Source organism: Miniopterus natalensis, chromosome 15, assembly GCF_054644295.1.
Source record: "Miniopterus natalensis isolate mMinNat1 chromosome 15, mMinNat1.hap1, whole genome shotgun sequence".
NCBI classification, from domain to species: Eukaryota; Metazoa; Chordata; class Mammalia; order Chiroptera; family Miniopteridae; genus Miniopterus; species Miniopterus natalensis.
In genome coordinates this window covers 5,841,369-5,867,282 of record NC_142095.1, presented here as the reverse complement: position 1 = coordinate 5,867,282, position 25,914 = coordinate 5,841,369, and the positions used below count along the sequence as shown (strand labels likewise).

General features: G+C 41.6%; 2 protein-coding genes across 3 annotated transcripts; both read left to right on the top strand.

Moving 5' to 3' along the window:
- The first annotated feature begins 555 nt into the window (after window positions 1–555).
- On the top strand, window positions 556–8,931 carry ZNF660 (zinc finger protein 660). 2 transcript variants are annotated; one of them, XM_016196112.2, is made up of 4 exons: window positions 556–605; window positions 1,302–1,830; window positions 2,721–2,811; window positions 4,700–8,931. In XM_016196112.2, the coding sequence occupies exon 4, from the start codon at window positions 4,877–4,879 to the stop codon at window positions 5,861–5,863; it is 987 nt and encodes a 328-aa protein (XP_016051598.2). In that variant the 5' UTR covers window positions 556–605; window positions 1,302–1,830; window positions 2,721–2,811; window positions 4,700–4,876; the 3' UTR covers window positions 5,864–8,931. The 2 variants fall into 2 exon arrangements, with proteins under 2 accessions (XP_016051598.2, XP_016051599.2); XM_016196113.2 differs by lacking the exons at window positions 556–605; window positions 1,302–1,830 and adding an exon at window positions 1,858–2,345.
- On the top strand, window positions 8,929–24,853 carry ZNF197 (zinc finger protein 197). The gene is given in 7 exon segments (XM_016196090.2): window positions 8,929–9,159; window positions 13,780–14,249; window positions 15,452–15,611; window positions 15,990–16,081; window positions 16,343–16,469; window positions 20,250–22,540; window positions 22,543–24,853. Coding segments are annotated over 6 exon segments (3,090 nt in total). The 5' UTR covers window positions 8,929–9,159; window positions 13,780–13,859; the 3' UTR covers window positions 22,573–24,853.
- The last annotated feature ends 1,061 nt before the right edge of the window (window positions 24,854–25,914 follow it).

The window sequence follows — 25,914 nt, the reverse complement described above, 5'->3', positions numbered from 1 at the left end:
CCTTCCTCACTGCCACGTGCTACGTGCTTTTTATTATTGTCTCTCCTGACTTGAAGGTAAGCTTCATGGGGCGGCGAGTTCATTTTCTTGAAACAGTGACATAGTCGGCACCAAAAAGTTACTTTTACACGCTGCTGACAAACGGTAGCTGACCCTAGCTTTGAGACTGGAAGGCGTGGGGTCTGCAGAAGGAAAGGTGACTTCCGTCCAGCAGCCAGCGCTGGCGTCGTGACTTTGGGGAGCCTCAGTTGGAGGCACGCGACCTGGCCGCCGGGTGGCTCGGTTCCTCTTCCCGCCCTGCCCACGTCTCTCCCACGCTCCACGCCTTCCAGGGCCCTCCTTGTATTGGCTGAGCCCGCCAAGCCCTTTCGTCCTCCCAGCCAATGGTAGGGCAGAACTTGGTCGGGAGGCGGGGCCAGAGCGCGCTCGCATCCCCGACTGGCTGGTGAAGGGGCTCGAGGACTCCAGCCTCCCGGGCACAGAGAGGCGGAGACCTCCCGCTGCCTAGAAGGGCCAGAGGGCTGGGATGCGAGGGAGCGGGGTGTCGTTGACGTAATTCCTTCCGCGCTTTGCTCCAAGATGTGGGTCAGGCGCTTTCGTGAGGGGTATGTGGCAGCCTGGCGTGGGGGTCCGGGCGGGGTTTCTGGGAGTGGGTGGGGGACACAGACCGGGAGCCCCCCCTCCACCGCCGCCCGCTGCGGAGACCCGGGTGCGGCAGCTCTAGGGGTCCTTGCGGGCCTCCCCCTCCCCTCGTTCGGCGTCGTCCCTTTGTTTTGGGTTTTGTGTCCCACTAGGCGAGGCTGCCTGCTCTGATCAGGCAAATAGTAGTGACAGAACTGTGTCGTCCCCGCCCCTAGCCAGTGGCCGCCCTGGTAATAGCGGTGGGTCGAAGTCCAGCCCAGGCTTTCAAAGGACCTTTCAGCACTAGAGGGTTTGAATTAGGTCACCCATCCAACCCCGCGGTGTTCCGGCGAGGGAGCGGACCCGAGAGGAGTGCAGAGTCTCGCCCAAGGTTACTCACTCGCTCATTCATTCATTCATTCATTCATTCATTCAACAAATACTTACTGAGCACCTACCTAAGTAGTGTGCTAGGTCCTGGTTTCAGGTGTGCGCAAGGCAGAGCTACATTCTGTTCGGGCCGAAAAGATACAAGTTTGAAGGGTTAGAAGCGGAGCCCGGGAATCTGGGGAGGCAAACACAAAACACGTTGAGGCCCAGTGATCCTAAGAGATGGATAGTTATTTAAAAAAATTCCCCTGGCCGTCTTTTAACACCTTATTTTTCCTGTCTCCCTAAAGACACTTGACTCAGCGAAGATCCTCTCTCATCTCCCTTCTGCAAACTTCTGTTGGAAAGCTGAAGAGCAGAGAACTTCTCAGTTGGAATGCACTTTGCAGTTAGAGGAGAATATGGAGACTTTTAGATATCAACAGAGCAGCTGAAAGGGAGTGTCGTGGTGTGATGGATGAAGATTTCCTTCAGACACAGAAGGCTTGTCTCTCACTAGCCATGCGACCTTCAGCAAGTTATTCAACCTCAGGAGCTTCGTTTCCTTGTCTTTAAAATAGGAATGGTCATCCTTACTGCTCACAGTTCAATAGGAAGGGGAGTTACCCAGGGAAGGGACACTGCCCTGAGTGTCCACTTGGAGTACAGCACTCAGAGAACTCAATAATTTCTATCTGTTTACAGTGATTCAAGACCCCATTAGGAACTTCCTTACCAAACCCAAGAAAGCGATCAGGGAATATCTCTGCTGGGTAGATCCTCTGGAGTGAGGCTGCTGTGCATAGGAGAGAGTGAGTGATGCCCTTCTCTCCTGGGCAGGTGAGACCTATACTGTGAGATTAGTTAGTCTGGGGACAGGAATCCTGCCTGCTAGAGAATATGGGCTGAAAGGGAACATATTTTGATGGCCATTTGTCTAAGAGGAGAGAGAGGTGAGGGGGAGGGGCTCAGGACCTCAAGGAGTAGAGTTTGGGGATGAGAGAAAGGGTGATGTAATAAAACTCAAATTTATCAGGAGACTTGGACTTGAGTCCCAGCTCCACTCTCTAAGTTCCAGTGTTCCCATCTCTACATTTTGATATAAGACTAGGTGGCTGAGGAGGTTCCTTCCAGCTCTGACATTCTGAGAATCTCTGAATAGTTGGACTAGGTCAATCTCGTAGGGAATTTAGGCTCTTCGATGGCCCTGTTGAGACAGAATTGCCAACAATGCAATTGCATTGTCATGGTGTTCAATACGGAGCACAAAAGGGATGAACCAGGTGGAGGAGGGATGGTGATGGTCGTGAGTGGAGGATGCACATCTCACCATGCCTACACCCGGACAGAATCAGGTAGAATCCTGAACTTGTTTAATTTAGCATTTCGAATCACGCAGCATTTACAGAGCCCTCTTTGTAGCAGGCACTGGGTGGGATCCACATACGAGCACTGAGGAGGGACACACGTACACACAAGCAGTTAGAGTACTAGGCAACTCTAGTTTATACAACAGTTCTGTTATGGTGTGTTCTAAAGTACGGAAATTTCTATATGGTCAGATCTTTGTTTTATGCTTAAGGCTTAGGCTTTTCCCCCAGAGCAAGTAGTCCCCTGATATTTCTTTTCTTTGTTTCTTTTTCTTCTCCCTTTCAATTTTTACCTTTTACTCATCTGTTTCTCTGGAGTTTATTTTTAAGTATTGTGTCTTGTTCTTCACTCTGTTTCAGGGAATCAGTGACCAAGGGCCACATGACCACTGCTCGGAAGGACTGAACAGGAAGGCAATCCTGGCAAATTAAAGGAATACAACCTCCCTAGGTAAACTGTGTGTGTCTGTCTCAACGGGACTCTGCCTGTTGTGGGTTCCTTATAACCTTAAATGAATGGTGGTCCTGAGATCAGAACACTCACCCATCAGTCTCAGGGATTTGTGGATCAGAGACCTGTGGGTCCTCATTGGTCTTCATCCATTTGTTGGTTGTCTTGAGATTGCACTTGTGTGCACAGTTGCCTGGGTTCCCCTAATGTCCTGCTGGCCTTATGACTTCATCTGTCCTTCCTTCTACGTCTCTAGCCAAGACCCCACCTCCTTAATCCCTGGGAATTCTTCTAGGGTTTCTGAGGGAATTTCCCATGCAGTGGGGCAGAAGTCAGATAGTTAGGTTTCCTTTTGATGAAACTGGCCTCAAACTAGTCCTCCCTGATCTCCTGACAAGTCTTGCTTCCTCCTTTGGTCCCTCAGAACCACCCTGGGCTTCGTTATAGCACATCCTTGTGCATTTCTGTTTCTCTCTACCTGTCCTTCCAACTAAAGTTAGAAGCTTGCTAATCTTATCATTCTGTATTACCATTCTTAAATTTTCATTCCTGATATTCTTCCTCTTATCAAAAATGTTTTCCCACATCCCTGTCCTTCTTAGTGACACTACCATTCTTGATATTCAGACCTAGATTTGATGACCTTGAACTCTTTCCTTCATTTAAAAGGAAAAGAGTTTTCTGCGTTTAGTCTATGTCTGTATGCTTCCCCGTAATAACTGGACTCCACTGCTCTCTATCCTGTCATTTTCCTAGATTAGGGCCTCACTATCTCATTCACTCATTCATTCCTTCAATAGACATTTACTGGGCACCAAGAAGGTGCAGGCCTCTAATGGTCACCCATGCTGCGCTCTGAGGCTCCTCCCAGCTCATTTCCTTTGCTTCTTCCTTCTTTCTTCACCTTTAATCCATCTGGGCTAATCTCCCTAAGGTATTCGTTTTCTAATTTCACTTTTGGGTAGGATGATACAAAATTTAGTGTCCAAACTGGGATGCTTTTGTGAGTTGGCAGGGCTGGGGGGGCACTATTAATAGTGATGCCAGAACAACAGGTATCAACCAACACTATCCTGGGAAAATCAGGGTATATGTTCACCCTACTCCTAGGCGGCATCTCTTGGATTCTTTCTTTTTATTTCCGTCACTTTACTCCTCCTTGGGATACTCCAGCTGCCTCTCTCCTGTTTTCCACTTCATGAAACAGAAAAACATAAATGTGCTGTGGGTAGAGGGAGGTGTGGGAAGTAGGGGAAATGAATGTTAATGCTCGAAAAATGTATTAACATATTAACATATTCTTGACAAGTGGAAATGAGAAGGGAATTGACAGGAGAGCAAATAACAAAGTCGAAAAAGAACGTAGAGCGGGGAAAGGAGATTAAGGGTAGATTTCACTCCTCTGTTCAGAATAACATTGATCATCAAATCATATCCATGATTTTTGCCCCATAATTTCAGTGTTCTGGCTGGTATCATTTCAGGCAACTTGATTCTTTAATTCCTTCGTTTATTAACTCAACAAAAAAATTATTCCCCATGCTTGCTAGGTGCTAAGAATACATTGGTGAACAAAATGAACAGAAACCCCTGCCCTCCTGAAGCATCTCATAATAGTATAATCTCCCACTTATTTCTGACTACACTGGCCCCATCTTAACTTCCTCTTAAGGAAACAATTCCTGCTGCACCTATTGATCCATAAGCCTTCACCGTGGCCTCTATGTCTGACCTAATTTTCTCATCTTTGTTGATCAGTTCCCCCTGCCCTTGAACACTCTGTCTTCTGTGGGAGACCCTGTGGTCTACCACATCCTGTTATCCTTGGTAATTCTCCTTCTGCTAGTATGGAATACAGGTGATATGCAATTTCTGTTTCTTTTGTCAGATGGGAAACTGGGACTGAGGAGGTATTGATTCCAAAGTATCACTCCTGGAAAATCAGAATCTCATACATTCAAGAGAACTCCACAGAGGTGTTGCCAAGAAAGTCAAAATCTAGAAAGCTCCACTGAAGGGAAAGAGAAGTTTCAAAAGGCCACTGGGATGCTCCAAGCAAGAAAAAATGAGAAAGACAAGAAACTTCAAACATAAGACAGTTAAAGACAATAAGACACTCACAGAAGTGAGTGGCCACAAATCTGAAAAAGGTGGTCGTCAGTGCTCTGCAACAAAGGAGAGAATCCAGGCTGAAAGGAGACAGTATGTATGTACTGAGTGTGGGAAAGCCTTTAGTCAGAGTGCAAACCTCACGGTGCATGAGCGAATCCACACAGGAGAGAAGCCCTATAAGTGTAAGGAGTGTGGGAAAGCCTTCAGTCATAGCTCCAACCTTGTTGTCCATCGGCGAATCCACACTGGACTGAAGCCCTACACATGCGGAGAATGTGGGAAATCCTTCAGCGGTAAGTCGCACCTCATTCGCCACCAGGGAATCCACAGTGGGGAGAAGACTTATGAATGTAAGGAATGTGGGAAAGCTTTCAGTCGGAGTTCAGGTCTCATTTCACATCACAGAGTTCACACTGGGGAGAAGCCCTACACGTGCATCCAGTGCGGGAAAGCCTTTAGCCGTAGCTCAAACCTAACTCAACATCAGAGAATGCACAAAGGGAAAAAAGTCTACAAATGTAAGGAATGTGGGAAAACATGTGTGTCTAACACAAAGATTATGGACCACCAAAGAATTCACACAGGGGAGAAGCCTTATGAATGTGATGAGTGTGGAAAACCTTTTATCTTAAGGAAAACCCTTCATGAACATCAGAGACTTCATCGTAGAGAGAAACCTTACAAATGTAACGAGTGTGGGAAAGCTTTTACTTCTAATCGAAACCTTATTGATCACCAGAGAGTTCACACTGGAGAGAAACCCTATAAATGTAACGAATGTGGAAAAACCTTCAGGCAGACTTCTCAAGTTATTCTACATTTGCGAACCCACACTAAGGAGAAGCCCTATAAGTGCAGTGAGTGTGGGAAAGCCTACCGTTATAGCTCACAGCTTATTCAACACCAGAGAAAACATACAGAGGAGAAAGAAACCTCATGAATAACATAAGCTGTTGGCAGGAGGACTGATTGCTACTTTTCAGAAAGGCAGTTTTTCAGTATTATCAGCCTTAATTCTATTTCTAAGAATCCATACAGGGAAAGTAATCAGAAGAAGACACAGATTAACAGAAGAGATGTTCATGCTAGCAAGGTATATAATTGCAGGAAGAAAACTAGGTTTTCAACCGTACAGGGTTTAAGTCAATGATGGTCTATCCATAGAATGGTTTTGCAGCCATTGTAAGGATTTTTAGAGAATATTTAATGCCATAGGGGAAATGATTTGGAAAATGGAAGATAAAAGAAAGAAAAAACAATGGCGTATGATCCAAATTTAAAAAACAACAACACATTTATGCATAGGAAAAAAATGAGAATGAAATAATACCAAACCGAAATGTTTATAGTGATTATCTCTGGGTGGTAGGATTACATGTGATTTCTATTTACTTCCTTATACTTTTCTATGTTTTTTCGATTTTCTACAATGAAAATGTACTCCTTTTATATTTTAGGGGAAAAGTATGGTATTTTCAAAATGCAATGAGAGCGTGCTCATTTTTGCTAAACAGTGTTAGGGGAGGCACATAGAATGTAGACCCTAAAGTCCAATACTGGCACCTAGCAGCAGTGTAACCGTGAACAAGTCACTTCCTTTTAGAGCCTGTTTCCTGTTTAGTAAAAGCATAAACACCAGTCCTTGGTCTTCTTTCAGCTTTAAGATAAGCTGACTCTATAGTTGTCAACCAAATGTATATCCATTTACTCCATCACTGTTAAGTCAGTAGAACAGAGCACAAATTTACTATTTCCTTTCCTACAGCTGCAGAAGGACCTGCAGATGATAGGACGCCCGCCGAGGCTCCATCTTTGCAGTATATGTCTGCAAAACCAGCAAAAGTGTGTCCTTATGAAACTGAAACAATTGCAGGTCCATAGTCTTTAAAGAGATATAGTCAGCATGATCTGCAACTAGGGGAAGACTCCTTCACCTTCGCATGTTATATAGAGGTTAGTAGCTAAAAGTGTAGACTTTGGGGTGAGAGACGCACGTGTTTTAATCCCAAATTGACACACTAGCTTGTCAGTTTTGGACAGGTCACTAACTGCTCTTAGCCTCGGGTGTGTCTGCAAAAAAGGACTGACTGTCTACCTCACAGGGCTGTGGGAGGATGAGACGGCTGATGATACATGTAAGGTGTGACGAGCTCAGCACATGGCAAATAATAATAGCTTAAGTAGAGGACATTGGAGCAGTGTTTCTAAACGCTTAGCCAGTGGTTCCAGAAGAGTGTTCCCTAAGGGGGCATTTCGGGGATTTCCAGGTGCAATGAACATGAAGCCAAGTACTTAAAGCTTAAGACCATCGTTTGCTTACGGGGAAGCCTAGAGGTAAGCAGTTCCAAATTTTGTTTGGCAACTCAGCAGTTTATCAGGTTTCCATCTTAACTCCGTAACATTCAGCACGTGGTCTTTCTGTTTTTGCAACCTTATGGTTGCATGATGGTGGCCGCAGCTGCAAGCTCTTCCCACAACCCCGTCAAACTCAGGAAGCGAGGCAAGGAGCTGAGACTCTCTCATCTGGTTTCTTTCTCTTTTTATCATTAAGGGAAAACCCTTCCCAGGAGGAAGGGATGCTGAGCAGTCAGTTAGAATCTCCCCACATTTAACTCAGACATTCCTCTTCCTTTATAGACCGTGAATCCCTAAGCCTGATGCCATTCATCTTATGCACATAGTGATTTATTGTTTCAGGAACTATTGAGGATATGTTAACTCATTTAATCCCCAGAACTTTGTATAAGAAAACTGAGTGTCAGTGAGGTTAGGTGACTGGCTAATAAGTGGTTGGAGTCAGGATCTGAACTCAGATCTGACTTTCAAGTCCGTCCTTTCTTCCTTATGCCAAAGTGCCTCAGCCCACCGCGGTGGTTCTATGTGTGGAGTGGGAGACCAGTTGGGATTCTTCTGAGTAGCCACTTCTATGAAAGGTGAGTGTATCTGGACAGTTATTTCATCACAGTTTCATAAGGAAGATGCTTTTCTGAGTTAGATTTATGGCCTCTCTCTGTACCTTGTAATTTAGTTGTAAGGACTATATATGTTTCTTCTTTGCTGTTACTGGAAAGAGGGAAGTGGAAAGTATGAAGGGTATATTTGTGTAAAAAAGGACTGTTTGGTTTCATCCTGTTTTCATAGGATAGTGGCTTACACATAATGTTATGATATAATAGTCCCTCTTTGCCTAGTTATTCAGAGCAAGGTTTGGAGGCTCTGGAACAGATTGCTGCCTTCAGGGGGCAGGACTGACTCCTGAGGAATATGAAGAGGTGATATTTTAACCACAGACACCCTGGTTGTGCAGAGTTGTTCTTGTGTGGAATAGAAATAATATGTTTCTTTTTAGTTGAGAGAAAAGGAGTGAAATAAAGTCATTTTATATAGCCTTGATTAACAGGAAATATGACCAATAGATTGTTGCACAGAGGAGTGTCTCCCTAGGTTTAGAGATATTTGTAATTGACGGCATGTACTGTTAGGGTTTACCTGGAACAGAAGAAAATTGAAACCAAAAGAGCTTCAAATGTTCGAGTAATTCTGTTGAAAGTAAATTTCAGCTTGGTATCCTCAGTGACAGACTTCCTTCGTTGGTTTTTTCAATTGAATATAAATAAAATAGCATCCTTATATTGTTAGATTGTTTTTAGGAACTAGACTGTCTTTAATTACCTGTGATGTTATAAAACTGGAGTCATAAAACTGTTTTTTGCAGGAAGTAGTTATAATCCCACTAATAAATATCTGTTGTTATTTACTTGTTATAAATATCACTGATTTTTTTTTCTTTTCACTTCCTTCCTTTGTTCAGACTAGGAAGAAAACAGTTCGGTTTGCTTTTCTTTACGCAAATGTTTTTGGAATGAAGAAGTGATTCTGGCGTGTTTTCTGATTCAAATGCACATATATCCATCAGTGGCAAATTAATAGATTGTTATATCCATGAAAGGAAATGCTTTCATTTTTGCAAAGAATATTTAATATGTGAAAATACTTATTAAATATATTGATTGGTATATTGAAAAAGACTGAAAATATATATAATAAAAAATTAATTTTAAATAAATAAATAAAAATAAAAGATACAATAGAACAGTATGGCAAGCCAAATAATCATAAAGCCTTTTGGCTACAAAACAACCTCAAATACTAGATAAAACTTAAACATCCTTTAAAAAGACTTTTAAGAAAGTGACATGAATCCTCAGAGGCTGAAACGAAGTGGAAGCCAGAAAGGTAAGTGGGTGATGATGCCTTGGGTGACATGAGGCAGTTGGTGATCTTAGTCCAAGGGACTTAGATTTTATCAGCTGCAAGGGCAGGATTTGAGTTTTGGGGCTTAGAAGAGGTGGAGAATTGGAACTGAGATCTCCATGAGAAGGCTGGATGTTTATAGGGCTACCCCCTAGTGAAAGTAACATGAAATTAGGCATGTACAGTTCTAAGTATACATGGAACAGTTATTTTAAAAAATTGAGTTATCTAATTGTTTTGAGTTGAGCTTTATGGGAAGGAAATTTAAGACAGGATACCATGCAGCAAATTTACTGGAAAGTGTTATTGGGATTAACACCTAGAGAGAGGGAAGAAAGCAGGATTAGTAGTGGGAGAAGTTAGCTGTGTTGCACTCACAGAGTTACCTGTGTTGCCGTTGTTGTCTTCAGACTCGGTTAGACTCGGATGAATAACCTTTCAAAATTGTCCAAACTTGAGGTGAGAGGTCTGGGCCTTTATACCCTTTCATTGACCAGTCATTGAATACCAGCTCTACCACATTACCTTGAAGTGAAGCTTGATCTTGGTTGAGGAAGACTTCTCCAGCTGACTGAACTAGGATAGGTCCTGGAGGGGGCAGACAACTGAGGGCTTTCAGCCTGCCGCTTTAGTGAGGTGGGGGAAAAGGGGACAGTCTAGAGGAATCCAGACAGTGCAGCAAAATGTCCTCTACATTGATCATAATGTAATTAAGATAGTAGTTGGGCTTTTCTCAGGTGGCCTGTCCCCTTTTTCAACTTTCCCTTTATTATGAGTTCCCTCATTCCTACAAGATTCCTCCCTGAGGATGAAGGTTAGGTGGTGGTGGTGGTGGTGGTGGTGGTGGTGGTGGTGGTGGTGGTGGTGGTGGGTTATCCCCAAGATGGACATCCAAATCTGGGTCCTTCTAAGTGACACTGACTAGAATCTATCCACTATGGATGCCCTTCAGGGCCCAGATAAACTATAATTAACACTCTAAAGTATATTTGGATAAATCCAGGTGTGATGGTTAATTTTATGGGTCAACTTGACTATAGGATGCCCAGATATTTAGTTAAAAATTATCTTTGGTGTGTCTTTGAGGGTGTTTCTGGATGAGGTTAACATTTTAATTGGTAGGTTGAGTAAAGCAGATCGCCCTCCCCAATATGGGTAGGCCTTATCCAGTCTGTTGGAGGCCTGAATAAACAAAAATGTGGTGCAAGGATTTGTTTTCTTTCTACCTGTTTTTGAGCTGGGACAATGGTCTTCTCTTGCTTTTGGACTCAGTCTGAGATTTTCACTATCAACATTCCTGCTGTGAGGCCTTTAGACTTGGACTGGAGCTGTACCTTTGGCTCTCTTGGGTCTCAAGCTTGTTTACTGAGGCTCTTAGGACTTATCAGCCTCCATGATCATTTGAACCAGTTCCTTCCATCTATCTCCTAATGGTTCTGTTTCTCTGGAAACCCCTGATAAGTATACCTAGTATCTTCAGGGCTTTGTCAACCCAATAAATGTCCTTTGGGGGTGACTGAGATTGTTGTGGATATTTTCCATAGGGTCTTATGAGAGGAAACAAAAGTTATGTTTAGCTTGGTGTAAGGGCATAAACATCATAGAGATAGGTATTTGAGAAGAGGCTGGAGGCAGAGGGCTCACAGTTCAAGATGGGGCTAAGACCTCAGAACTTTGATCAGCTAATATGGAAATCCTACTCTGAATGTTATGGTTGTGTTTCTCACCTTTTTCTAGAACTCCACTCTACCAGCGTTGCTTTTAATGCAAATTAGGGTGTGATTGATCTGTGACAGAGGATCTGGTATAATCCTTCCCTCCCCAAAATGTAAGACCAACTATACCCTCCAACCAAGTTAAGACAAAGTTGAACAGGAGAACCACCAAGACAAGGGTTGTGTTGATCTTGCTTCTCAGAGATGAAGTGGTGCATTATCTCATTATTTGGGCAAGAGATGCACAAACAAGTAAACGAATTCACAAGGGGGTCATTTATAAGCCATGTTATTATTTACGGTAAGAGCTGCCATAGGTTCAAGAATAGGTAGGAAAAGGTGCCCAGGAGGTCACTATGAGACATTACTCCCAAACAACTCAATTTAAATGCAAAGTAAAACCGAAAGGTCCAGCTCCTTCAGGAGGCTACATGTGTCCTGAGGGCACGGACCTTGCGGTTCATCTCTGCATCCTGGACGCAGGTCTGGAAGGCAGCAGCCCTCCCACTCACTGGCTGGCAGGAACCAAGCAAGAGCCAAGGCCCCGCGAGCCCGGCGAACCCGGACCTCCTCCGGGAAAAGCAAAGGAACCATAGAGATGTGGCTTCCTAGAGAGGCGGGTGGGCTTGGTGGGCGTGGTGAGCAGCCGGAAGTCGCGGGACCACTGGTCCTCCATTATTCTGGGTGTCGGCTGCCGTCGCGCCCTGTTCGCGAGTCGTTTCTCGGCGTCTCCGCGCCTAGGCGACGGCACCCAAAGCCGGAGCCGCCGCGGGAGCCCCGGGTGAGCGGGGTGGGCTGGGGTCGGGTGGGCGTGCGCGGAGGGCGAGCCGGAGCTCGCGTGGGCGGCGCTGTCCTCGCCGGGCCCCCCTCCCGCTGCTGACCCCCGGCGCTGTCCCTCGGCTCGGGGTTGAGGTGGACGCCGTGGCCTCGACTTAGGCAGCTGCCGGCTTGGGGAGGTTTTGACACCAGCGCCAGTGAGTCTGTGTCTGCACCCGCGTTTCAGTCAAATAGCATTTAGTGTCCCCCTGAGAGCGGCTGCCAGGGCCCCCAGTCGAGGCCGTTCTGCTCGTCCCCGGTCGTCTCTGGGGATGATTGATGCCCAGAAACTCCTGGAGAAATCCCGGGAGCAGTGGCTCCGGGACTTCTGGGGACTTTTTTCTTTTCTTTGAGGGATAGACCAAGTCCCATCTTTTGATTTTGTGATGTAACGGTATTTAAAAAGCAAACATAGGCTGCCTGTACCACTATTACTTCAGAAAATATGTTTTAACACGACTGAAATCCTAAAACTCAGAATAAATGCTGTCCTTCGCAGGAAAGGTCGTTGCCAACCTGTCAGTGACTGTGTGTATAGAATTATTGTTTTATTTTCGTTTTACAGCTTGCCAGGTTAAAACTTGATAATGAACGATTGTTTGGAAACTATTGCTTTAGAGTAGTTGTCTTAGATGGCATTATTTTGGACTTTTGGAATTGGAGTCCCTGATTTCAGAACTTGTTCATGCAGCAAACAAAATGTATAGTTAAACATTTGTTATTTGTACCTGCAAAGTAAGAATAAATAGAGTCCTGATAATTTACTGTAGAACCCTACATAGAAATCCCATTTTTTCCATACTAACTGTATGTGTGTATGCATATATTTATTATAATAGACTTTATCTTTTAGAGCGGTTTTAGGTTCATGGTAAAATTGAACAGAAAATACAGAGAGTTCCTCTGTACTTCGCGTCCCCACTCGTGCATAGTCTCCCCCATGTTAACATCCCCCACGAGAGTGTTACATTTGTTAGAACTGAAGAATCTACTTTGACACATCATTATTATACGAAGTCCATAGGCTGCATTAGGGTTCACTCTTTGTTTTTACATCCTATAGGTTTTGATAAATATATAGTGACATGTATCCACCATTATACAGGGTGGGGCAGAAGTAGGTTTACAGTTGTGAGTACACAGAACACAGTTTACTCTTACTCTTATATTATTATTTATTAATGTATTATTTTCCATATGAATGACTGTAAACCTACTTTTGCCCCACCCTGTAGTATCATACAGAGTAGAGTTACTGCTCTAAAAATCCTCTGTGCTGTGCCTATTTATCCCACTTTCCCCCTGCCCCCCACTGATCTTTTTACAGTGTCTCTAGTTTTGCCTTTTGAAAATGCCATATAGTTGAAATTGTATAGTATATAGTATTTTCAGATTGACTTCTTTCATTTAAAATGTATTTAGACATAAAATTCTTACAACAAGGCTATAAGATAGGAACTGTTATTACCCATGTTTTGCAGGTTAAAAAATTAAGACTCATGCTCTGGCTGGTGTGGCTCAGATGGTTGGAGCATCATCCTGTGCACTGAAGGGTCATGGTTTCGACTCCTGGTCAGGGCACATGCCTGGGTTGTGGGCTGGATCCCCAGTGGGGGATGTGTAGGAGGCAGCCAATCAATGACTCTCTCATCATTGATGTCTCTCTCTCTCTTCCCCTCTCCCTTCCTCTCTCTGAAATCAATAAAGTTTTTTGTTTTTTTTAAAGAGAGAGACTAAGACTCAGAAGTGAGGTAATTTGTTAAAAATCACACAGGGCTAGCCAGGATGCCCCTTGTTGGAGTACTGGATAAAGGATTTATTGTAATTAGGTGAAGGAGGTGCCATGAATAAAGACCAAAGGAATTTCATGTCTGGTTTCAGCAGTGGTCTGGTTGACCTGTATCAATGTCCCCAGAGCCTTGGACAGGGGCCTCTGTCAAAGAAGGCACTGCTAAGAGCCAGAACCTTGCATTCGGGGATGTTCTCTCCATCACTGGGAGCTGATTGGGGCCTGGAAAACTTGGTTATTTCACTGGGTTAACTTTAACAATGATTTTTTGACGTCTTGCAGATGATGTTCTCCAAGCTTTAAAGAAGAAGTCAAGCAAGGATTGAAGGGGCCCAGAGACGAGGCTTCCTTACATAAAGACAATGACAAGAGAAAATTGGGCCCACAGTGCTCTGAGACAAGAGGGTCTTGTTAAAGGGAAGGATGATACCTGGAAATGGGGAACCAGCTTCCAGGGGAGCAGCTCCTCTGTTTGGGAGACCTCCCATCTGCACTTTAGACAGTTACGGTACCATGAGACATCTGGACCCCAGGAGGCCCTGAGCCGGCTCCGGGAGCTCTGTCGCCGGTGGCTGAGGCCAGAAGCACGCACCAAGGCCCAGATTCTGGAGCTGCTGGTGCTGGAGCAGTTCTTGAGCATCCTGCCTGGGGAGATTCGGACCTGGGTGCAGATCCATCGCCCTGGGAGTGGTGAGGAGGCCGTGGCCCTGGTAGAAGAGCTGCAGAAAGACCTTGATGGACCAGCACTAAAAGTGAGAAAGGGGGAGGGGGAAGAGTTTGGGATGGAAGGAAGGAGAAATTTGAGGCAGGGCAGGCTGGGCTGGAGGGTGAGTCTGTGATTTTCATTAACAGTAGCACATTAGCAACCCTAATGCTAATTAAAACAGGTTCATGAGCTATGCAGACCATAGACTCTCTTTGCAGAGAAATGAATTTATGATTGAGAACTTTGGGCCCAGTTCAGAATCAGCACAAAGGCATTGATTGCACTCTGACCTGGGTGATGCTTGCTAATCCTGAGTTTTGTTCAAGAACTTGAAGAACATACAGTTTCTAAGTGTTCTCCTAAACAGAAGCATATGTATTCTTTGTTTGCAATGAGGATGTAAGCCTGGAGTTAAAAGGCAGTGAGAGAGTAAGAAAGAAGCTTTCTAGATCTGGTTAGACTGCCATGTGTGCCCCTACTTGGGGTTCTGTGAGCCAAAGGATTGGGTTGAGATATTTGCTTCTGATAAGATTTTTATATCCTTGACTATTAAATTGAGATCTTAATACAGTTCCTAGTATGTGTGAGATCTCTGTCAATCTGTAGCCCACTAGAAACATTTCTGTTAGAAGTCTGAAACAGAACTTCAACTTGGCAGTGGCACCAAAGATGGGCTTGTTGGTTTTAATCATAAAAGTGAAGAATTTTAGAGCTGTATATTTCATTGAACATCACTAATGCACCCTCCTCATTTGAGAGAGAAGAAAATGGAGGTAGAAAAGGGTTCACTGGATTGCCTTAGGTCAGCCATCTAGCTGGCAGCAAATCCAAGTATTTAGACTCCTAGTGTTCCTTCTGTTGGAGCAGGAAGGGATAAGTAAAGGGGTAAATAAGTAGAAGAGTGTATTGAACCACGTCTAAAACTAGGTCTGAAGCTAAAACGCATGCTCTTAATTATTGCTTGTCACTTCCCATTCCCTCCCTAACCCACACCCAGGTCTGGCTTCTGTTTCCACCATTCTGTTCAATCTCCTCTGGGAGAGGTCACCAGTGCCATGAGTGGGGCTAGAGGGCAGCTCCATTGTTCTCAAGGCAAAGTTTTTCTGCTGTTTTGATGCTCCATACTTGAGGTGGGTCTCTGATCTCACAGTTCTAGATTATGGGCAGAAAGACGTCCACAGTGGTTAGGTGAGTCCATTTTCTGGAGGTACAAGAAGAGCCAGCTTATTTTGTTTTGTTTGTTCCCAGGTTCCAGTCCTTGTGCAGGATCAGGACTCTCTCCAGGATGTCATGATCACTCAGGAAACAGCACATCCTCAGGCATCCACTGGTAGCCACATACCAGCTGAAATTTGCCCAAATCCTCTTACTGACCCAGCAGTGTTCCACCTCCAGGATCCTCAACATGGTGCTTATTTAGTAGCCTTGGCTTTGGATTTTCTTTGTTTTCTTGGACCTTTACTGTGGCATGTCTTTTTGCTCTCAGATAGCTGCTTCCTCTCCTGCCCTCTGTATGAATTCCTAATGGTAACAAGCTCTTTCTGTGCCACCTCTTGTCCTTTTCTGGGGCTCTGGCCTTTTATCCATCCTTATTAATGCTCTTTGTGTTATTCCAGCCCTGCACATGGGGGTCACTTGTAAAAGGGTTGTGGTTTGTTTCATAGCCATCATGCTTAGGCAGGAGAGTTCCGGGTCTTTCTGAATTCCCTGTTTGTAGAGGATACTAGACTTGGAGTAGTGGGCAGGAACAGCAGAAACCTCAGTGCGGCTCTTACTCCTTCCTCAGATTCTCCTGCCCCCGAAGCTTCTGCCCTTTCCCAGGAAGAGAACCCAAGAAATCAGTTAATGGCACTCATGCTCCTAACAGCCCAGCCCCAGGTGAGGTTTGCATCTTTCTTCCTTCCTAAGGCCCTGTCTGTACCACCTAATTGTGGCTCAAGTGCCTCTTCATCCTAGTGCTCGGTGTCCAGTTCCCGTCTCTAAATCAAGGTCCATGCTATTAGAAGGCAGACTTTACTTGGGGTCTCCCTTTATCTCCCTGATATCCCTTGCCCACCTCATGGCCTCACAGTGTGAAAGGAACCTTTCAGTAGGGGAGTTCCTGGGCATGGATAACCACACACATACCTGTTATTTCAGGAGTTGGTGATGTTTGAGGAGGTATCAGTATGCTTCACTGCAGAGGAATGGGCATGTCTGGGCCCAATTCAGAGGGCCTTGTACTGGGATGTGATGTTGGAGAATTATGGAAATGTGACCTCCCTAGGTAAGGACCCTTTCTTCCCATAATTCTTTATTTTATCAGCCTTTGTTTATTTTCTGATTATGAAAGTAGTGTATACTTATTTTGGAAAACAATGTTAGAAAGAAGGAAAAAAAGTCTTTAAACCCACTATTTGTAAACGACCAAAATTTTAATATATTACCTTTCTGTGTTTTTTCCCGTGTATTTGAAGTTTTTTAGGCAATGTTTTAAGTATGTGTTTGTGTGAGTGTGTGTGTGTACAGTTTTAAGCTTGCATTTTTTGCCTTCTCCTCACTCATATTATTACACATTCTTTGTAGATATTATCTATATTGGCTACATAATTTGTGCCATAATTTAGTTAGCTGTTTTCTTATTTCAGATAATTACTGTAATAATTATCTCTGTGCCTGAGACCTTTCTTTATTTCTCACTTATTGATTTTAGAGAGAGAGGGGAAGGTGGGGGGGAGAGAAAGAGAGAAACATCGATTTGTTGTTCCACTTCTTTATGCATTCGTTAGTTCTCGTATGTACCCTGGCTGGAGATCGAACCCACAGCCTTGGTGTATGGGGACAACACTCTAACCAACTGAACTACCAGGCCAAGGTGCTAATATAATTATTTAAAGTTATAGTATCTATTTATTCCCAATTGGATTTCTTTGGTTAGTAATAAAGTAAGAGTATTTAAAAAATTTTGTTAGCTGTTTTTGCTTTCAGCAAACATTAAACATCTGTCATGTGGTGGCAACTCTGGGAATGATGTGATTCTGTCATTAAGTAGCTTACCATGGTTTGGGAGAATAAATAAGGCAGAGAAAAATAATTGGTATGAGAATGGCACAAGCCTCTTGAGATGGAGATGGAGACGACTGCAACCAGTTCCATTCTGCACATTTCATATAAATGGAATCAATACAATATGTGTTTTTTTGTGACTGAATTCTTTTACCCAGTGTAATGTTTTCAAAGTTCCTCCATGTTGTATCATATATTAATATTTCATTCCTTTTTATGGCCATATAATATTTGTTTGTAGGGATATATAACATTTTATTGATCCATTCATCAGTCGATGGACCTTTAAGTTGCTTCCACCTTTGAGCTATTATGAATAACACTGCTGTGAACATTTGTGTACAAATTTTTGTGTATACATATGTTTTCATTTCTCTTGGATGTATACTTAGGAGTGGAATTGCTGGGTAATATGTCAACTTTTATGTTTAATCATTTGAGGAACTGACAAATTGTTTTCCAAAGTTGTTGCACCATTTTACACTCTTAGCAACTGTATATGGGTTCCAAGTTCTCCAAATCTTCACTAACACTTGTTATTATCTATCTTTCTGTCTTTCTGATTATAGTCATCCTAGTAGGTCTAAAATGATATCTCATTGTGGTTTTGATTTGTATTTCCTGATGGCTGATGATGTTAAGCAGATTTTCATGTGCTTATTGGCTATTTGTATGTCTTTGAAAAAATGTCTATTTATATTATATATTCGGTATACAGGTACCTTATAAGATATATAACTTTCAAGTATTTTCTCCTATTCTCTCAGTTGTCTTTTCACTTTTTCAGTGGTATTCTGTGAAGCACAAAAGTTATTAATTTTGGTGAATTCCAATTTACTTTTTCTTTTGTTGTATCATGTCTAAGAAACCATTGACTAATCCAAGGTCATGATGATTTATATCTGTTTTCTTCTAAGAGTTTTATAGTTTTATCTCTTACATTTAGGTCTTTGATCCATTTTGAGTTAATTTTTGTACACGTATGTGGTGTGAGGTAAGGGTCCAACCTCATTCTTTTACATGTGGCTATTCAGTTATCCCAGTGCCAGTCTTTCCCTATTGAACTGTTTTTTGACATCCTTTCAAAAGTCAGCTAACCATAAATATGAGGTTTTATTTCTGGGCTCTCCATTCTGTTCCTTTGATTATATGGTTATCCTTATGTCAGTGGCACCCTGTCTTGTTACTGTTGCTTCATAGTATATTTTGAAATCAGGAAGTTGGAGTCCTCCATGTCCTTTTTCAAGATTGTTTTAGCTATTCTAGGCCTCTTAAGTTTCCATTTGAATTTTAGGATAGGCTTGACAATTTCTGTGAAGGAACCAGCTGGGATTTTAATAAGGATTACATTTAGCTTGTAGATCAATGCAGGGAGTATTGCCATTTTAACAATAACTCTTTCAATCTGTGAATCCATCTATCTCAATCTATGGGATATCTTTTTGTTTAGTCTTCAATTTCTTTTCTTTTTTTTTAAATATATCTTTATTGATTTCAGAGAGAGGAAGGGAGAGGGAGATGGAAACATCAGTGATGAGAAAGTCATTGATCCGCTGCCTCCTGCATGCCCCCGACTGGGGATCGAGCCCGCAACCCGGGCATGTGCCCTGACCAGGAATCGAACCCTGATTGCCTGGATCCTAGATCGATGCTCAGCCGCTGAGCCATGCCCGGCCGGGCAGTCTTCAGTTTCTTTCAATGGTGTTTTATACTTTTGAGAGCAGAAGTTTTGCATTTAAAAATTTATTCCTAAGTCTTTTATTCTTTTTGATGCTATTATTTCTTAATTTCCTTTTCGGATTCTTCAGTGGTAGTGTACAGAAATATCACTGATTTTTGTATATTGCCCTTGTATCTTGCTTATTAGAAATTTGGGGAACTAGTGTCACAATTTTTCTCACATTTGGATGGTGAAAATAAGTTTCCAGAACATTTTTTAAAATAATAATTCCACATTTAAAAATTAACATTAACAATGACAGAGTAGAAAGGGTCCTTGGAGGTTAACCAGTTTAGCCTCATCATTTTCTAGATGTCTTCATATTTTCAATCTCTTTTCTATTTTTTCTTTTCATTTTGTATTTCTTCTCTTTTACGTCTAATTAAGTGAGAGAATCTAACCCAGACCTGATGTTTTTGTGAAATGAATTTAAAATTTTCCACCTCTCAATTTTAAAAAGAATAGTGGGAGTTAATAGATGAACGCTAAGCATTAAGTTGTGGAGTTTTTTGTGTTTTTTTTGTTTTTTTTTATTTTCACCTGAGGATATCTTTTCCATTGCTCTTCAGAGAGAATGGAAGGGAGAGAGAGAGAAACATCGATCTGAGAGAGATGCATTGACTAGTTGCCTCCCACACATGCTTCTCAGGGATCAAGCCTGCATCCGAGGCATGTGCCCCTGGCTGGCGTCAAACCCAGGACTCTTCAGTCCCCAGGCTGATGTTCCAACCAATGAGCCAAACTGTCTAGGGCTGAGTTGCTTTTTAATGAATTTTTTTGTGAGGTTAATTGCTTTCAAGTAATTTAAAAATGTTGATGCACTTGATTCTTCAAAATTAAAGATTGCCTTTCAGAGTCCTTAGGTATATATTTTTTCTTTTAGAGTTCCCATCTTCCTAACAAGAAGAAAATGAAAAGACAGTTCTTTATAAGCCAAATGATTCTTCTTGTTTCATCCAACTTCCTGATCCTCAGGTCTGAACCACCTATACAAAATCCTATGTCCTCTCTCATTTTTCCTTGCAATCTACTTTTTCAGCATCTTTTGTGTCTTTCCATCTGCCCACTTGAAGACAAAGTTTTAGATGTATATCAGAGTGAGTTCTGTGTTAATTCATTTATAATACTCTGTGAGTGTAGCATTTTGCTTTGTATCTGTGTTTAATGAAAAGTTTCTCCTATTGTATGCATATAAAAGTGTATCCTAACTTGTTTAAAATCATGTGAAGAGTTCTCACACAGGGACTTGGTAATATTTGCGTTTTTAATTCTTTTTATCAGAATGGGAGACCATGACTGAGAATGAGGAGGTGACAGTGAAATCAAGCACATCTCAAAGAGCAGATTCTCAGAAAGGAACATCAAAAAGGCTTCAAGGAGGTATTCCTCAGGTCCTCAATTTTGAGGAAGAGTGTGAATGGCAAATTTCAGCAAGTCCGTGGGGAAATGAAACAAGTGAAAGAGATACGCCGAAGAAAGTTTCCCTCCATGAACGAGACAAGAAGAAAAGGACTCCCCCAGAAAAACGAGGCCAGAAGGGGAAGGAATTTGGAGAAAGCTTGACTTCAGGTTCAGCTCTTTCTGAAAGTTTAATGGGTACTGAAGGAAAGAAATTTTATAAATGTGATATATGTTGTAAACATTTCAATAAAATCTCCCATCTTATCAACCACCGGAGAATCCACACTGGTGAGAAACCTCATAAATGTAAGGAGTGTGGAAAAGGGTTTATTCAACGTTCAAGCCTTCTAATGCATTTACGGAACCATTCTGGGGAGAAACCTTATAAGTGTAATGAATGTGGGAAAGCCTTCTCTCAAAGTGCTTACCTTCTAAACCATCAGAGAATCCACACTGGGGAGAAACCTTATAAATGTAAGGAATGTGGAAAGGGCTTCTATAGGCACTCAGGCCTCATTATACATCTAAGGCGCCATTCTGGGGAGAGACCTTATAAATGTAATGAGTGTGGGAAAGTTTTCTCTCAGAATGCTTACCTCATTGACCATCAGAGGCTTCACAAAGGGGAAGAACCTTATAAATGTAACAAGTGTCAGAAAGCTTTCATCCTGAAGAAGAGCCTCATTCTGCACCAGAGAATCCACTCTGGGGAAAAACCCTATAAATGTGATGAATGTGGAAAAACCTTTGCTCAGACCACTTACCTTATTGACCACCAACGACTCCACAGTGCAGAGAACCCGTACAAATGTAAAGAATGTGGAAAAGTTTTTATTCGAAGCAAAAGCCTCCTTTTACACCAGAGAGTACACACAGAAAAGAAGACCTTTGGTTGTAAAAAATGTGGTAAGATTTTCAATTCTAAGTCAAACCTCATTGACCATAAGAGGATGCATAGCAGAGAGAAGCCTTATAAATGTACTCAGTGTGGGAAAGCCTTCACACAGAGTGCTTACCTTTTTGATCACCAGAGACTCCACAATGGGGAGAAGCCCTATGAATGTAATGACTGTGGGAAAGTTTTCATTCTAAAGAAAAGCCTCATTTTACATCAGAGGTTCCACACTGGAGAGAATCTCTATGAATGTAAGGATTGTGGTAAGGTCTTTGGTTCTAACAGAAACCTGATTGATCATGAGAGACTCCACAATGGGGAGAAGCCCTATGAATGTCGTGAGTGTGGGAAAACCTTCATTATGAGCAAGAGTTTCATGGTCCATCAGAAACTTCATACACAGGAAAAATCCTACAAATGTGAGGATTGTGGGAAGGCTTTCAGTTACAATTCAAGCCTGCTGGTACATCGGAGAATCCACACTGGGGAAAAGCCTTTTGAATGCCGTGAGTGTGGAAGAGCTTTTAGTTCAAACAGAAACCTCATTGAACATAAGAGAATCCACAGTGGCGAGAAACCCTATGAGTGTAATGAGTGTGGCAAATGCTTCATTCTGAAGAAAAGCCTCATTGGACATCAGAGGATTCACACAAGGGAGAAATCTTATAAATGCAGTGATTGTGGGAAAGTCTTCAGTTACCGCTCAAACCTTATAGCCCATCAGAGAATCCACACTGGCGAGAAACCGTATGCATGTAATGAGTGTGGGAAAGGCTTTACTTATAACAGAAACCTTATTGAACATCAAAGAATTCACAGTGGAGAGAAAACCTACGAATGTCATATATGTAGAAAAGTTCTTACCTCTAGTAGAAATCTTATGGTACATCAAAGAATCCACACTGGAGAGAAACCTTATAAATGTAATGAGTGTGGAAAAGACTTCAGTCAGAATAAAAACCTTGTTGTACATCAAAGAATGCACACTGGGGAAAAACCATACGAGTGTGAGAAGTGTAGGAAATCTTTTACTTCTAAGAGGAATTTAGTTGGCCACCAGAGAATCCACACAGGGGAGAAACCATATGGGTGTAATGATTGTAGTAAAGTTTTTAGGCAAAGAAAAAACCTTACTGTGCATCAGAAAGTTCATACAGTTGAAAAACTCTGTGAATGTGATGAGTCTGAAAAGGAATTCTCTCAGACTTCAAACCTTCATCTTCAACAAAAAATCCATACCATGGAAGAATTCTCTTGGATTCAAAATGCCAATGAGCTGAGCCCAAGATAGAGATTCAGAAAATCTAGTGTCATATGTAAAGTGTAATAAAATTCCTTCCTATTTAAGTAATTGTCGGGGAAATGGCAGTATATGGTTCTGATAAGGAAAAAATTAATGATTGCCTCTGTTATATTAAAGCAAGCTGCATGTGAAAGAAGGTTATTCTAGAGTAGGGATGGGGAACTTTTTTTCTGTCAAGGGCCTTTTGGATCTTTATAACATCATTTGGGGGCCATGCAAAATTATCAACTTAAAAATTATCTTTGAAAAAAGCTCCTAGGTTTATTGAATTTTGAGTCCCGCCTGTGGTTGCCTTGGCAGGGCCAGACCAAATGATTTTGCAGACCATATACAGCCCATGGGCCAGATATTCCCCACCCCTGTTTTAGACTTTCAAGACTACAAAAACAAACCAAATTCTAGTTAAAGGATACTCTGTTGCAGACCATTTGTTATGACCTAGAAAGAGAACTTGTAGCAATTGAGGACTCTGAAGAAATTGGGTTTATGTCTTATGAGATGTAATGATGTTGTGATAACAAAAATATCTTTGTATTAAAACATTTCTGAAAATGTGTATCTTACACATTTTGAAGATAGAATCATTGCTGCAGAAAGTCTGTGTAGACAGTATGATTGGGACATGTCAGACATGGAGTTGGGTGAGCAAGAGTCTGCTGTTTGAGGACAAACAGAACACTGGATTTGGAATCAAGACAGAGGTTTAGGTACTGGCCCTTTGTCTTACTTGCTCTGTGGTGGTATTAAGTCAGCATCTAAGCCTCAGTTTCTCTGCCAGTCGAATATTGATATAATGCCTACCTCACAGGGTTGTTATGAGGATTATATCAAAGAGTCCTTGTGAAAGTACTTTGTGAAATGATTTGTCAGGAAAGTTGGACAAAAGAGGTATAGTAAAAGTCTAGAACATGACATAATGTTTGTTCATTAAGTTAACATTCAGACTCTGTGAACCTCAAAAGGTACTCTCATTTTCATACAAAGATGAAGTGTGGTGGATAGCTAACTGGAATTTAGCACTCTAAGGAGACTTTTAAAATATGGCTTTAAAAATGTATAAGGGAACCCTAGCTGGTGGCTCAGTTCATTGGTGTGTCATCCGTACACCAAAAGGTTCCTGGTTCAAATCACACAGAGCCAAGCCCTTCAAACTCTAATTAAACCAATTGAGAATCCACCTCTGGGCAGTCAGGCCCATTATTTCCTGTAAACCAACCATTCATTCAGTCTTCCCTTTTGTACATTTGTAAATGTAATTCAAACTATATTCTTGAGTTGATAATTTTATGTTGTAATCCTCAAAACTCCAATTTTGCAGCTGCACTATTAATACCTTAATATCAGGATTGTGTTTTCTAATACTAATAGTGTTGAAGTGGTGTGTTGATTATTATTAACCCAACTCCAACGTTCCTTGAGGGCTGGTTCCTCATTAGAATGAAAGGTACCCAACAGTGAAAACTAGAAGGGGGGGCCCAAGGTTAAAAGTCTTAAGACCTGGTTATGAGTCAGGTTCTGCAACTTTCCTTGGACAAATGCCTTCATTTCTTGGAGCTTTGATTTCCTTATCTGTAAAGCAGGAGGAAGAATATCTACCTCGTAAAGTTGTTATGAGGTAATGAATATGAAGTTGCTTTATATCCATGCTGCAGAAGAATCACCCCGGATTACGTAATAATTTCAGAGAGATAGATGTACTTTAATAATGGCAAGAGCTAGCATTTACCTCTTAACCAATTAAAATGCAATGTCACTAAGGCTGAAAGAACCCATGTAACATGCCTCCTCATGGGATGCAATAAGCCAAAAGTATAACCTGAATTCATCAGGCTTCTTGGACTTGATTGCCAGTTTACAGGAAATACAGGAGGCAAAAGAACAAGATAAATGACACCATGAGAAAAAAATTCAGAACATGGGATATTGTATAAGAAAACTGCCCTGGATTCTTCAAAAAGTTGTTATAATGAAAAGGGGAGGGTGATAATCTTTGAAGCTGGATATGTATTGAGAGTTCATTGTGCTGTTCTCTGCTTTTATATACAGTATGCATTTAATATAAATTTAATATAGAAATTTAATATAGTAAAATGTATAAAAAGTGGATGAGGGCGTTTTTAAAAGATACTAAAAAGCCATATGATGCTAAGCCAGGAATAGACTCACTCAGTGCCCAGGTGATTCTTGACAAAAATGCAAAAGGAATTTGGTACCAGAGGGCTTTTTCAGCAAATGCTTGAGCAATTGGATGTCTATAGGTAAAAAAAAAAAACCAAAAAAAAAAAAAAATCAAGAAGTAAGACTAAGCAAAGAACTCTTAGATTTATGTTAAAAACATGCTTCATTAAAGAAAAAAAATATAAGTTGGATCTCATAAAATTAAAATGATTTGCCTTTTAAGACTCTTAAGAAGATAAAAAGACATTACAGACAAAATATTTTTAAATCATATATCCATACAGGGTTTGTATCTGGACTATACAAAGAATCCTCTAAACTCAATAATAGATTTAATTAGAGAATGAGCAAAAGTAACAGACATTTCAACAAGTTATAGATGGCAAATAAGCAAATGAAAAGATGTTTGACATCATTAGCCATTAGGGAGATATAAGTTAAAAATAACTGCATAGAATAGCTTAAAAAAAAAAAAAAATAGTGTTAACACCAAATGCTGGCAGGAATGTGGAGAAACTGGATCTCGTATTTGCCAAGAATGTTAAATGGCACAACCATTCAGGAAAATAGTTGGGTGGTTTCTTCCCAGTATTTGCACTCCTGAGCACTTATCCCAGAGAAAAACTTATGTTCACCTGAAAGCCTGTACATAACTATTCATAGCAGTTTTATTCAAAATCAAAATTTGTAAGTAACCCAAATACCCTTCAGTGTGTGGTTAGAACAAACTGGTATGTTTATACCATGGAATACTTATTACTCTGCAATAAAATGCAATGATCTATTAATACCTGCAGTGACTTAAGTGAATTTCAGGAGAATTATGATGAGTCCAATTTCAAAAGGTCAAAATGTATATGATTTCATTTATATAATTTTCTGAAATGACAAAACTACATAAGTGAAAACAGATTAGTGGTTGCCAGAAGTTGGGGATGGTGGGAGGGAGCCAAGGGTAGAGGGAGAGGTAGCACTAGGGAGATCTTTGTAGTTTTGAAACAGTTATGTATCTTGAGTGTGGTGGTTACACAAATCTATACGTCATGATAAAGCGACAAAGTATACACACATTGTACTAATGTTGATTTTCTGATTTTTATATAATTATGTAAGAGATACCTGTTGGGGGAAACCAGGTGAAGGCCATTGTCTTTGCAACCTCCTGTGAA